Source organism: Delphinapterus leucas, chromosome 6, assembly GCF_059928025.1.
Source record: "Delphinapterus leucas isolate spDelLeu-1000000601 "Yukka" chromosome 6, BTC_Dleu_Yukka2, whole genome shotgun sequence".
NCBI lineage: Eukaryota > Metazoa > Chordata > Mammalia > Artiodactyla > Monodontidae > Delphinapterus > Delphinapterus leucas.
The window spans coordinates 121232678-121247385 of record NC_143134.1 but is presented as its reverse complement, the minus strand read 5'-3'; the positions used below and the strand labels follow the sequence as shown (position 1 = coordinate 121247385).

Sequence of the window (14708 nt, the reverse complement as noted above, 5' to 3'; positions counted from 1 at the left end):
TTTTCCCCCAGGATAAAGCCTGACATTGACAAAGATGCAGGGAAGCAGGTGATCTGCCATTGGATTCAGAAACCGGTGGGCAATTTTGAAACTGATGTGGCAAAATGTGTCGAAAGTTATAAAAGAAGGTATCAACTTTTAGAACTTCATCAGGATATTCTGTGTACCTCAAGATGTACATATAGCACTTCTTAAACGATAGTTTTTGTTTGTTTGTTTTTCGGCCGCAGGCTGCGCAGCATGTAGGATCTTAGTTCTCCCACCAGGGATCGATCCCGCACCCCCTGCAGTGGAAGCACGGAGTCTTAACCCCTGGACCACCAGGGAAGTCCCTAAATAATAGTTTTTGTGTTTTTTTTATAATGGAATGAAACTAAATGAGCAGCAGTATGTGATTCATTAGCACTTGGCAGGTCAATTCATGCAACGCCTGGCAGCTATGAAAACTCCCAGGAGAGGAGCATTCTGTGACATGGGAAATATGCATGAAACGTCCTCACTATGTGAAAAGAACAGACTGCAAAATAGTATGTGCAGTGTGACTTTTCTCCCGCCCCCCCCCCCCCCGCCAGCCAGGAGAATAGATAATCTCTATGTGAAGCCTGGAAGGAGATACACCTAAGTGTTAACGGTGGCTAGTTTGGGTCGGTGGTGTTACCAGTGACTAGCATTATTATTTCAGCTCTTTAGTGTTCCCACAGAGTGTACAACAATCATATATGACTCCCACAATTGGACTTAAAGGGTTAATGAAAATAAATCTTCTAAACCAGCTCCCCAGCTGAGCCAAGAAGATGCCTGAGGGATTTCAGCCCTATAACGAGTTCACTTGGGAACAGAAACTTGAACTCGGGCCTCTTAATGCTCTGTTCGGGACTTGTTCTTAAGAAAAGTGGGTTTTTGTTTTGCCCTTGGTGGTTCCTTTTCTCTCACATCTGAGAAACTCCCTTTAGGAAATAATCCGAAATGTGGAAAGAGCTGTAGCACAGAGATGTTCTCACGGTGTTATTGGTAACGGTGCGAACGCGCGGCAGGTGAGGCGTTTGGTCGTGGGGCGCGGCTCAGCGCGTGAGGCAACTCACTCGGTGGAATGTTATATGGCCAGCGAGGAGGTGGGCCGACAGGAAAAATACGGTGGTGGTTATAACGCGGGATGGAAAAAGTCAGGACAGAAAATACGTATGGTGTGACTATCATTTTAAACGTAAGATTCAGAAGGGGATGTGATATTATGAGAGGAGTTGTTAAGTGAGGTGAGGCGGCTGTCAGGAACGTTTATTTTCTCTGACCTTAAAAGTTCCAGTCTTTCTATAAAGGTATGATGTTCCTTTTATAGTAGTTCCAAAAAAATCTGGAAAAGTAAACATAGGTGAGCACCTTTTCACATTCTCTGCCTAGGGCTGGATTCTGGATGGCATCCCTGAAACTCGGGAGCAGGCCCTGTTGATCCAGACCCTCGGGGTCTCCCCCAGACATGTCAGTGAGTAGCCCCACCCGCGCCTGGAGAGCCCTCCCCCCAGACCTGCAGCCCCCGCGAGTGAGCGCTCCACTCTGTCAGCGGCTCCCCGGTGCCCAGGCACCATCCACGAAGGGGGTTTGATGGGCCTGTGGCCCAACGGGAAAAAGGAGGACAGCCCGGTCGAATTTTCCACGGAGCTAAATGCATTCGGGGCTTGTTCTGAGAAACGTGAGGTTTTGCTCTGACCCTGGTGATTCCTTGTTTCAGGAATCTCACATCTGAGAAACTCTCTTTAGGAAATAATCCCCAAATGTGGCAAAAGCGTCCTGCACAAATATGTCACTGAAGCCTGTCCTCGGGCGAAGTGTTCAGGCGTGGGCTTCCTCTGTCCTGAGATTGCGTGTTTGTGTTCTGACCTCTCTTTTAAGGCATTGCTGGGGATGGGAGATGGTGGTTGCTCTAATGTCTTTATACAGCAGCAGGTCGGCTGCCCACCACGCCTGGTTTTGCTTCTTTCCTTCTCTACCCAGTCGTGCTGAGCGCTCCAGACGCGGTCCTGATTGAGAGAAATTTGGGGAAGAGAATCGACCCTCAGACAGGAGGTACGGCTGTCTCCACCTTCCCACAACCACCCCGTGGGGTCTCACAGGGAATCCTAGTAAGAGCCCTGCCCACCCCTCACTGAGCACTTACTCTCAGGCTTGGGCAGCAGAAAGGCCCGGGTTTGTGGTCCCTGCCCCTTTCTAGCTGTGTGACATGGGACAAGTCGCCCAGTGTCTCTGAGGCTCAGTTTTCTCACCTGGACTTGAGGATGAAAACGCCGAGCCCTGCCTTGTGATCTGCTCACTGTGAGGATGACATGAGAGCCTGGGGGTGGGAGCCTGGCACAGAAGAAGCGCTCCGAAAGTCACGGCCACCCTTCCCCTCGCGCTGAACATCATCGCCACTTTGTTGTCGTTAATAGCGACGGGGGGCGGGGCGGGCCCGGAGCCAAAGCCGAGCGCGGTGCTGCCGGGGTGCGCGGACGAGCACCGCTGGGACCCGCAGGCTCCGCCCCCAGGTCGGGCGGGCAACTCTAAACGTGCCCCTCTCTCCGGTAGAGATTTATCACACCATCTTCGACTGGCCCCCCGAGTCCGAAATCCAGAACCGACTGATAGCGCCAGCAGGCATCTCGGAAGGGGAGACGGCGCGGAGGCTGCTGGAGTATCACAGGAACATCGTCAGGATCCTCCCCTCGTACCCCAAAATCGTGAAAGTCATCACTGCCGACCAGCCGTGCGTGGACGTCTTCTACCAGGGTAAATCCAGGTGGACCCTCGGCCCCTCTCATCCTGGTGTCACTTCCTCTGGCAGTGATGCCAGTGTCCAGTGTCCAGGGTGTGCCTGTGCGCCCGGGAGTCAAGTCACGGAAGGCCCAAGGTCCCTGCCCAGAAACGAGTCTGGGGTCCCTGGGAGCGTCGTCCTCTGAGACCCTGGGCTAATATTCTATAGCCCGCATGGTCAGCGGACTTGACAGTGACGGGGGGGGGCGGGGGCGAGGAGAGGTGAGGGCCGGGGTGGGAGGGACATGCAGCAAGAAGTCTTGCCCTGAGGATGAAGGAAGAGGAAGAGAAAATTTATAAATATTCAAACAAACAAACGTACAAACCAAACCCACCAGCGCCACAAACCCCCAAAAACCACAACACAACTCAGGTGTCCTGAGCCCACTGAGGGCAGGGATAGGCAGTTGCATGCCGGGCACGGCCCTGCCGTTGGGAACAGTAACAGATGTTCAGAAATGGGCTGAAAGAGGCCTGTTTGGGGGCCAGGGGTGTGACCATTGAGTCCCGAGACTTTGGAGCCAGGTGACCTCAGCCCCACCACACGTCAGCTCTGCAGTCTGCGGCAACTCTCTTAACCCCTCTGAGCCTCAGTTTCGTCATCCCCAAAATGGGAACAAAAATCCTTCCTTCCTCACGGACTTAGGTGAGGGCTGCAGGAGATCCTGCAACGCAGGTATCTGCAGCCCTGAGCCCAGTAGCTGGTGCAGAGAACGGCTCAGTAAACATCGGACGTTGCTATCATCAGGATTCAACATCCGGTCCCGAAAGACAAGGAAAGTTAGAAGAGTTCTCCCCCAAAGCAGCTGCATTTATCATTTTTATTTTTTTAAAATTTATTCTTTTATTTATTTCATTTTATTTTTATTTTTGGCCACGCTGTGTGGCTTCTGGGGGTCTTAGTTCCCCCACCAGGGATCAAACCCGGGCCCTTGGCAGTGAAAGCGCGGAGTCCTAACCACTGGACCGCCAGGGAATTCCCTCATTTTTTAAAAGTCTTGCCGAGCTTCAGTTGTCTCCACACGCGGTTATCCCCTTCTGTGCGATGCTGGTGCCTGACACAATGAAAATACCTCCGCAGGGACTTTAAGACACTTGATGGTTTACGATGCCCTTTTTTGGTATATTGTCTCAAATCTCTTCAAGAGAAGTTTACTTTTGGTGGGGAGGTTGTTCTGAGCTCCCCGGAGCGGCCCTCCCACCGGCCCCCACCTGCTGGTGGCCTTGTTGTCTGAGCGGCTTTGCTTTACCGAGAGCGAGAGCCGGAGCCGGCACAGCCTCGCTCTCCGAAGGGGGTCGGTGTACGAGGGGGCATGTCTGGAGAGTGATGCTACTTCGAAAGATGCCAGGCTTATGGATGCCTTATAAATTTCCAGTGATTTCGCATCTCGGAAGAGTCTTTAGTAGCAAACACTGCGCTCCGAAGATAAACAACCACAACATTTATCTTATGCCATGATTCTGAATTTACACATTAATTACTTCCAAACTACTTAATTAAATTTAAAAGTTCATACGATCGTTCATAAAGAATTCATGCCTGAAATGGTAAATAAAAATGTGAGTGTCTGAATATTAATTATTATTAATTAATAATGCAGAGAGAGAAATTGAAAATTGGAATGCAAAATTCTCTGTGTTGTTTTTTTTTAATATCTCTGCTGTGCATCCAGCAACCACATATTTTTAAAAAGAATAATTAGCTGTTGAGACCGTCTGGGGGATCATTACTTCTAATTAACTTGGTTATTTACTGTAAATTAAGCATCATTTGTAAGCAGGCTGCTTTGCCTGTAGTATTTGTGCTCTTCAGACGGGCTGGATCCTGGAAGGTCTGAGGATAAAGACAGCCTCGCTGTCTTTATCTTTATCTCTTCCTCCGGGTTCGTCTCGCTGATGGAAAGTGTTACCCGTGGCAGTGGGCTTGGGAGAGTTGCCCCAGCCCTGCCAACTGTCTGTAAAATCGGGACAAGGAAAGCACATCCCTCGTGGGACCGTGCACGGATCAGATAAGGTAAGGCTGGTAGAGTTTAGCTTAGCAGCAAGTGCATCCCTGCCGTGAAGATGCTGGTTATCATCTTGACCTTGAAGACAGGTAACTTACCTGCACCTTTAGTTCTAAAACAGAGGGGAATCGTAGCATCTCTAATGACCCTTCCAATCAAAAAATCCTACAAAGATTTGAGAGTTCAAAATTTGCCCAGTGAATATATGTCATTGGTTCTCAATTTTGCCCTCTCGCCACAGCGGGACACGTGGCAATGTCTGGAGACATTTGTGGCTGTCACAGCTAGGGAGTGTGACAGCAGCTGGTGGGCAAAGGCCGGGGAGGTGCCCCGACGTCAAGCACAAGGTTGGAAGACCCTGTACACCTGTCACGGATTTCAAGGTGGTGCCTGGGGACACCTTCCTGTCTTCGGATGGATTCCATCCTGGGCAAGGGGCCAACATGCTGACTTCAGGCAGCCCGGCACCTGCGCAGGATGGTCCGGGGACCCGGGCAGGAGGCGGGGCCGGGGAGGGAGACCCCCTTTGGATGCAAGGGGGACTGAGGAGGAGGTACCCCCGCCCTCTACCTCAGCGGGCGGGCCGCTCCCCTCACCCAGGTGCCGAGTGGCTGCCCTTAAACAGCCTCCTCAGCCCACTCGTGCCCCCTCCTCTGCCCTCCACTCTCAAGGGAGGTGACCTGGTTTGATGTTCAGTAGCTTTGGGCATCCAGTGCCCCCCACGGTGCATGCGCCTCAGCCCTGTCTCCCTACTTCTTTGTTCCTCAGATGCCAGGGGCACCCTGGGCCAGGGCTACATCTGCCCACTCCCGGGACCCATTTGATCACTGCCTCTTTGGAGACTTGCAATAAAGTTGGTGTCACTGGAGCGCGGCTGCAAATTATTCTCCACCAATTCCGAAGGCCTTTAGAAGTCCCCGAGTACGAGGCCCCCGCGTGGCCTGTCGTGTTTATCAAAGCCCGTGTCCGAATCTAGGAGGTCGGCCTGGTCCCGGGGCTTCAGGGTGAGGCTCAGCCCGGATTCAATTTGGAAACACCCTAACCCAGTATTCAGTGTGTGTTCTGTGTCCTGGGACCAGCCCCCAACCACACGGCCAGCCGTCCTTTGACCAGGAGGGCAGCACGGCCCCTGTGCTGTGTCAGAGGGATCCAGGGCAGTGCTCTGCTCGGAGGGTGGCTTCTGTGCCTCTCCTTGTCCCCTCCCGCCTCGGTGCCCAGGCCTGAAGGGTAATTCCTTCCCCGCAGCTTCACCCTGTGGTTACCCGGCAGATTCACAGAGGGTTTCCACGGAGCTGTAAAAGAGAGAAATAATTACTGCCGTTAAAAGAGCCCAGGCAGAGGTGTCGTAAGCTGGTTCCCTTTCTTTAGGACCCTGGTTTATTATCCTCACATCCTCTCGTTCCAGCTCTGACCTATGTCCAAACCATCCATCGATCTAACGCCCCGTTCACCCCGAGGGTGCTGCTTTGCGGGCCCGTGGGCAGCGGGAAAAGTCTGCAGGCCGCCCTCCTGGCCGAGAAATACGGCCTCGTCAATGGTGAGTGCCCCGGCGGCCACCCAGCTTCTAGAGCCTCCCCTGCTTCCTGCCCTCCCAGACCTCCCCGTGTTACGGGAGCAGCGAGGAGATCGGCATCACTTCTCTTTCTTGCTCTCTGCTGCGAACAATTTTCATTTAATCCATCTTTGCAGGGATAAGGTTTTTGCCTCCCAAAGAATATGGCCATAAAAACATTAACCAATAAAAACACGCCCGCAGCCCAAAGAGCTGGAACGTTTTCTGGTCATCATTTTTTACGTCCTTTGGCGCAGTGGTTTTTCTGTGCTCTGCCCCTGCAGTCTCCCCAGAAGCCGGAGTTCTTGCATAATGTGGACCTGCTGTTTATTTATTTTCTCCGGTCTTGTTTGGTTCCCCAAACCCAGGTCAGTGTGTTTACAGGCAAACAGTTTCTGAACCGGAGGAAGACTTCTAGCTCAGCACAGTTTCAATAAATATTTTACCAGGAAGAGAGAAAATATTGAAAGTAGTCCTCCAGGTCTTTCCTGGGGTGGTCCCAGATGGTCTTGGATGCCAGCGTGGTTTCAGGAGGATAAAGGGCTGGAAGGGAGGCTGTAGCAGACACACAGCACTGGAGGGAGTTAAAGGCACTGACCCCCTCCCACTTCGGTGCTCCAGAAGCCTCAAAAACCTCTACTTTATTTAAGCAGGAGACATGAGACCTGCACCCCCAAATATAGAAATATGCATGTATATGCCCGCAAATGATACATATACACCATACAGATATACATGTATACTGACATGCACAAATATATACATACCACCCCAGAAAGATCAAGTTTTGAATAAAAGTGCTTTTCAATTAGGTCTCGTCCAGCTTAAAATTCCAAAGCCACTGAGATTCCCAGCCAGGAATCAATGACAAATATCATACCCATAGATTGAAGGTGGAGAACTGAGCAATTACTCTGACTAGTATGGAAAAACCCACTAATAGTTGTATTAGTATTTTAGTGAAAATGCTAAATGGTAGTATTCTGATTTAATTAGTATGGAAAACTCACCTGGATACTTTATGATAAAAAATGCTTTGCTTGTATCAACAGTTTTTTTTTTAATGGACTTATTCAAATAATTCCTTCTCCTTCCGAGTTTTCCTCTTAGGAGTATTATAAGAATAAAATTCCAGCTGTGGTTAGGGATGACTTTGTAAAGAATGAGCCACAGTCTACTTGTGGCCACACCCACATTTATTTAAGTGCCTGCACTTATTGTTATGTGAAGACATATGAAGAGTTACAGTGAGAAGAGCCTTAATGGCAGAGGGAGGGTCTGAAAAACACAACAGCGATACCTTAATATAGTGCACAGCTTAATTTAAATAATTGTCACTGTGCCGAAGTTCGTTTATGCAGACACTCCCATTCAAGAAAAGTATTTTTAAATTTAAATTGTTTTCAGCACACCGATCATAAAGAAATGAAATTACCTGCCTAGATTTTTCCAAAAATGAAAATAGAAAAAGCTCACCATCGTTTTTGCTTTTGTAGCAGAAGAGCCATTTTGGGCCTCTTTTCAATAACTGAGCATTTGGAGACTGGCTCAGAAAGTTGACATTTCTCAAAGGTGTTCTTGAGAAATACAAGACATCATGAGATTTCCGTAAACCTGTTTAGGGGACCTGTGGTCTGCAGAGGCAAGCACTGAGCTGTCCTTTGGGGTCTCTCTGCAGAGGCCTGTCTGCACCCAAAGCTCCAGGAGCTGCCCGCCCAGCCCCCCTACAGCCCGGCCCCCCTGGCCATCCCCTGCCTTGGGTCTTATCTCCACATTTATGAACCTCTCGGTCGTGGGAATACATCTCCAAACAAATAACCAGCATTCACTCCAACAAGGTTTATTGAAAGGCTCCTATCTATAATTGGAGAGTATATAAACAGGCACAACCTTTTGAAAGATAAAGGCCACTACTGATTACCAGGCTAACTGCGCAAATCCGTTGGTCCAGTGATTTCACGCCCAGGGCTTTATTCTGCTGAAACACTCCCCACAGTATTCAACAAGAGATGTGAAGGATGCATAATGAAAAATAAAGGTAACCCCAAACTCTGTTCGCGAGGGGATTAGTTAAAGTAAGCTCTGGGCGGCTATTAAAAAGAAACCTGTAAAGTGACTCGATGTCCGTGAGGTATTGTTATGTCCGGGCGGGGTGGAAAGCAAGTCACTCAACAGTGTTCAGGGAATGGTCTCTTTTTTTTTTTGTAATTTATTTTTGGCTGTGTTGGGTCTTCGTTGCTGCACACGGGCTTTCTCTAGTTGCGGCAAGCGGGGGCTGCTCTTTGTTGCAGTGAGCGGGCTTCTCATTGCGGTGGCTTCTCTTGCTGCGGAGCACGGGCTCTAGGTGCGCGGGCTTCAGTAGTTGTGGCTCGCAGGCTCAGAAGCTGTGGCTCGCGGGCTCTAGAGCGCAGGCTCAGTGGTTGTGGCGCACGGGTTTAGTTGCTGCACGGCCCGTGGGATCTTCCCAGACCAGGGATCGAACCCGTGTCCCCTGCATTGGCAGGCAGATTCTAATCCACTGTGCCACCAGGGAAGCCCGAATGATCTCATTTTTGTTCAAAAAAATGTGTTAATCCGTGTTCAAGAAAACAGCTGAAGGACCAAACTGGTTATCTCTGTAGAATCACATATTACACAGTTCTGACTTTTTTTTTTTCCCTGCACCGAGCATGAATTTTCTGACAAGGAACAACCATGGAGCATTTTATTAAAATACTATTAATTTTACTCACTGAGTGCTTGCTATATGCAGTGCATGTTATTTGGTACACAGATAGGGAACATGTAGAAAGAAGAAGAGAGGCCCTTCAGGATGGAGGTGGGCCCTGCTGGGGGAAGGAATGAGGTGGGGCGGGGCTCCTCCCAACACTGTCCCAGGTCATGTGTGTCTAAAGCCTTAGTACTTGGAACCTCTAGGAAGAGCAGACTGTTAACAGTACTGTCTTCATAGGATCTTGCAGAATGAGGTGGCTATAGACAGGAGTTTTAAACCATTCTTTCCTAATATAAACATTACTGTTACACACTTTTCTCCAAACACTTCTTTAGCTGCATCTCCCAAAATTTTAATGTGTTGTGTTTTATCATTCAGTTCAAAATATTTTCTAATCTCCTTTGTGGTTTCTTTTTTGACCCATGTATTATTTAGAAGTGTATTGCTTACTTCCCAAATATTTGGGAATTTTCCAGATTTTTTTTTCTTTGTTTCTTTAATTCTATTTTGGTCAAAGAACATACCCTATATGATTTCAATCCTTTGAAATGTATTGATACTTTTTATGGACCAGCATATGCTCTCTATTGGTGAATTCCATGTGCACTTGAAAAGAATATGTATCCTGCTTTTGTTGAATATTATGCTCTAAGAATGTCAATGAGGATAAGATGTTTGATGGTGTTGTTCACTTCTTCTGCGTCCTTAATGATTTCTCTCTACTTGTTATTTCAGTAACTGAGAGGTGCGTTAAAATCTCCAACTCTTTAAGTGTGGATTTCTCTATTTCTCTGCCAGTCTTTGCTTCGTGTAATTTGAAGCTATGTTAAGTGGGTATACACTAAGGATCGTTATCTCTTCCTGATGAAATCATCCTTTTATCATTAGGAAATGCTCCTCTACCTCTCCAGTAAATTCTCAAAGTCTACTTTGTCTGATAAGTATATACTCTATTCTTTTTTTTTTAACTATGTGTCTTATATTCTAAATATGTGTCTTGAATACAACATATAATTGCTTTAAAAAAAAATTCAGCCTGACATTTTCTGCCTTTTAATTGTTTAGTCCATTTCCATTTAAAGTAATTTTTTATATGGTTGGTTTCAAGTCTACCATTCTGGGTTTTTTGTCTTCTACTTGTGTTATCTGTTCTTTGTTCCTCCTTTCCTGCCAACTTTTGGATTGATCAAGTATTTTTTCAGTAATCCATTTTATTTCCTCTGTTGCCTTTTTTGGCTATATCTCTTTGCTTTATTTTCTTTGTGGTTGCTCTAAGGGTTAACTGTTATCCATTACTTATCACAGTCTATCTTGAATTAATATTATACCTCTTCATGTATAACACAAGAACCTGACAGCAGTGTACTTCCCTTCACCTTGCTCTAGTTCTTTGTGTAATTGTAGTGATACATTTCACTTCTACATATGTTATGAACCCTACAGTACATTGTAATTATTTTTGCTTTAAACAGTCATTTTTTTAAGTGAACATATGGGGGGAAAGAGCTTTTATATATACTCAGTATCAACACTTTTCACTCCTTTGTTTAGATCTAAGATCCATCTGATATCATTTTCTTTCAACCTAAAGAACTTCCTTTAACATTTCTTGTAGTGCAAGTCTGCTGGTGAAATTCAGCTTTCATCTGTCTGCAAATGTCTTTATTTCACCTTCATTATTGAAGGATGTTTTTGCTGCTTAGAGAAATCTATGTTAAGGTGGTCCCCCCCCACCTTAACACTTTCAAGATGTCATTTCGTTGTTGCATTGATGCATTCCGTTGCATGGCTTCTGATGAGAACTCAGAGATTATTTTTATTTTTTTCCTCCTATATATAAAGCATCTTACTCCCACCCATAGCTGCTTCTAATATTTTCTGTTTAGTTTTCAGAAATTTAACGATGATGTACCAAAGTGTGATTTACTTTGTGTTTATTTTGCTTGGGCATCAGAATCTTGGATCTGTGGGTTGATATTTTTATCAAATTTTGAAATTCTCCTCCCATTATTTTCTCAGATATTCTCTCTCTCTCTCTCTCTCTCTCCCCCTCCCTCCCCCACCCCCTTTCTGGAACTCCAGGTACATGTATGTCAAACTGTTTGCTATTATCCTCCAACTCCCTGAGGTTTTATTCCTTTTCTTTATTTCCGGTCCCCTCCCCACCTTCTCTTTGCTTCAGTTTGAATGCTTTCTGGTGCCTGTTTTCATGTCTTCAGATTCACTGATGGCAGCCCATCCAGTGATGTTTTCCATTTAAGGTATTGTATTTTCCAGTTCTGGAAATTCCATCTGGTTCTTTTTTATAGTTTCCATTTCTCTGCTGAGATTCTCCATCTTTTCATTCTTTTTAATTATCTTTTAAAGTTTAAACGTTTTCATAATAGACATTTTATAGTTCTTATGTGCAGATTCTGATATCTGTGTGATCTCTGGATCTGATTCTATGGGCTGTTTTCTCTCCTTGTAGGAGGTCACACTTTCCTGGTGGTATTTTTGTTTGTTTGCCTCTCCAGTAGTTTTTTATTATAAGCTGGACATTATGGTTCTCACATTCCTGAGAGTCTGGATTGTGTGATCCTGCTTTGAGAATATCGCATGAAAAAGAATTGAGTTCTAACAGGCGGTTAAATAACTGGAGGACCAACCTGACCCCACTGAGGCTTATTTTTAGTCTTTGTTACTATGGGATTAGGGTGGGATTCCCCTAGGGCTCGTGTATCCCTACACCTGAAGCGTGGCCTTCCTGGAGTCTCAGCTGCATGTCTGGGGTGTTGAGCGAGATCTCTCACTCTGACTGGCAGATGCCACTCAGTTCCCAGCTTCCCCATAGCTTTTGTCTCCCAGGCCCTGTGGAGTCTCCCCTGCACACGTGCAGTTTTGCATTGACTAGTGACTCAAGTAAACCCTCATGCAGATTCCGGAACCCCTCCTGCCCCATTCCCCCCTCCATTATTCTGTCCCACGTGGTCCAGCTGCCTCAGGGCCCCAAACTCCAATCCTTGTTTCCTGCTGCTGTGTTTGGGTTCCACTCCTCCCAAGCCATGGTTTGGAAAGTGCCCATAGGTCGAAATCCAGGGCGAGTGAGGGTCTCACTTTGTGTGTATCCCGTCTCTCAAGGATCACAGCCCATGCCTGTCTTGTCCAGTGCCTGAAAAGAGTTGCCTCTTATATTTTGTTAAGTTTTATGGCTTTTTATGACAGAAGGTGAATCCCTCCTGTCCTGAACTGGAAGCTAAGCCTAGGTTTGATGTCACACGCACCTGGGTGTGAATCCCAGCTCCGCCACTTACTGGCTCCGTGACCTAGAACAGTACGTACAGCGTCTTCAGTTCTCAGTTTCCTTATCTACAAAGCAACAGTTTGTTGTGAGGACTGGACAATACAAAGCAAGCCCAGCATAGTGCTTGGCGTAGCTAGAGGTCTCAGTAGCTGACAGCCTGTATTAGTCCTTACATTTCCCTTAGTGAGCGAAGCTGCCCGCCACTCTGGATACGATCACTGCCATCACACAGTGAATTACCATGTCAGTACGGAAGAATACGTCTTTGGTGGTGGTCATTGTCTTAAACATTCACTTTATGCAGTTAATTTTAGGATTGGTTTTGGTTTCTTTAAGGCAGGAAGTAAAGTCCTTAGCTTTAAAGTTAAGAAAAGTAAGACTGTGCAATTACCAACTCATGAAAACATGGCCGGACCCTTCTGGCTTTGGCTGTTACGGTTTTCATAGCCAAGGAGAGGGCAGCTGTGTTAATTCCTTCCACACTAGTTAACTGGCACGCCCTGTGTGTTGGCCCCGGCTGGGGTCTAGAGACACAGTGGCGCCTGTGACAGGAGGGCACCTGTGTGTCCCTTTGTGATAGAAACTGATGTCTGTGGAGCCGTCACCCCAGGGGGCTATGGAAACACGACGCGTCCCCGCCCTCCCCTGCGTGACAACAGCGTGAACGTGGATGTCACGCAGGTCCACGCGGTTCTCCGCCAGAACGTTCGCTCTCAACGCCCTCCGGGGCTGGGGCCAGCAATCCTGGGTGTCGCCGAGGCCCTGCGGGGCCTTCTCTGGTGGTGACATCCCTTGTTACGTCTTCTCCACACCGTCCATTTTTAATATGTTCTTTGCCAAATGCATTCTTTTTCATTCCGCATCTTCCTCCTTGGCTTCTTTTTTATTCCTTTTTGATACTTACTTTCACTTGGACACACACCCACACTCAGAAAAACCCTTTTATATTTTTTTTCAGTGACCTTTTTTTCTCCCCCCGCAGCAGGCAGCACTGGGGGGGGGGTTCTTTTTTTTCTCATTCTTCCTTCTATTTAAAATTTAACGGGCGTCTTTCTGTTCCTCTCTCCTCTAGTCTGCTGTGGGCAACTGCTCAAAGAGGCCATGGCAGACAAGTCCAAGTACGGCGAGATGATCCGGCCCTTTTTCGAAAAGGAGACCGCAGGTAGGCCACACTTGCCGTGACTGCCACGACCTTCTAGGCTCTGAAGAGAGATTCCTCTGTGTGAGGCTTGCTGGGCACGCGGGGGCCCAAACTGGGGAAAAGAACCGGGGAATGGAAATTGGGCTTTCCGGCAGGCAAAGGCTCTGGTTTTGTTCCCTGGTTGGTCCCCTTGGCTTCCAAGTGAGGGGGAGGGGTCTGTGGACATGATGCATTTCACTGGTGGTGTGGAATGTTCCTGTTTCTCAAGAATGCTTGCTTTCCATAACTGATAACGCTTAAAACTGGGAGCAGGGGGGACTTCCCTGGTGGCGCAGTGGTTAAGAATCCACCTGCCAACTAAGGGGACACGGGTTCGAGCCCTGGTCCGGGAAGATCCCACATACCACGGAGCGACTAAGCCTGTGTGCCACAACTACTGAGCCTGCGCTCTAGAGCCCGCATGCCACAACTACTGAGCCTGCGTGCCACAACTACTGAGCCTGCGCTCTAGAGCCCGTGAGCCACAACTACGGAGCCCGCGTGCCTAGAGCCCGTGCTCCACAACGAAGAGTAGCCCCCAGCTGCCGCCACTAGAGAAAGTCCGCATGCAGCAACGAAGACCTAATGCAGCCAAAAATAAATAAATAAAATAAATTGATAAAACAAAACAAAACAAAAACCTGGGAGCCGGGAGAGGCCATAGTGCCGCCCACCTCATTAATTGGTGTACAGAAAAATACCATCGGGCAAGATTCCAGTTTAATCAGTAGTCAGAAGCTAGAAGGTTCAGAGAGCTTTGCAGATAGGGAGGACTGACCAGCCATTGGTCCTCAGGGGAGGCTGGACCAGATCATCTTTCCAGACCCCTCTGTGACCTATGCTCTGAAAGCATCCCCCAGATCTGACCCCCAGGAAGGGCACCACTGAGACCACTCTCTCCAGTCTCCTGAGTCCACAAAGGAGCCACAGAGAAGGGACCGAGGTACTGAGGACCTCAGAGCCGGTTCACGTCTGGGCTCGTCCCCGGGCAGTGCGTTTCCCACACCCACCTCTTCCACTCTTATGTAAAGGGCTGTAGCTCCTCTGTGCAATCAGTACAGGCTCGTTGTCGAGTCTGATGTGGACAGGTACTTGCTGTGAAGAAAACCGACCCGGAGAGGAGGGGCCGTTGTGATGGGCAGCGCGTGGGTTGTGAGGGTGCCCTCCCCTTCTCCTACCGTTTTCCGGAT

The 14708-nt window shown here is 48.0% G+C and overlaps 1 protein-coding gene across 1 annotated transcript in view; it reads left to right on the top strand.

Moving 5' to 3' along the window:
- AK8 (adenylate kinase 8) overlaps positions 1 to 14708 on the top strand; it is a 138890-nt gene that overhangs the window by 40559 nt on the left and 83623 nt on the right. Inside the window, exons 6-10 of the mRNA XM_022578334.2 lie at positions 1399 to 1480; positions 1990 to 2061; positions 2560 to 2760; positions 6196 to 6327; positions 13411 to 13500. Of these exons, the coding sequence (XP_022434042.1) occupies positions 1399 to 1480; positions 1990 to 2061; positions 2560 to 2760; positions 6196 to 6327; positions 13411 to 13500 (577 nt within the window). The remainder of the gene's footprint in view (positions 1 to 1398; positions 1481 to 1989; positions 2062 to 2559; positions 2761 to 6195; positions 6328 to 13410; positions 13501 to 14708) is intronic.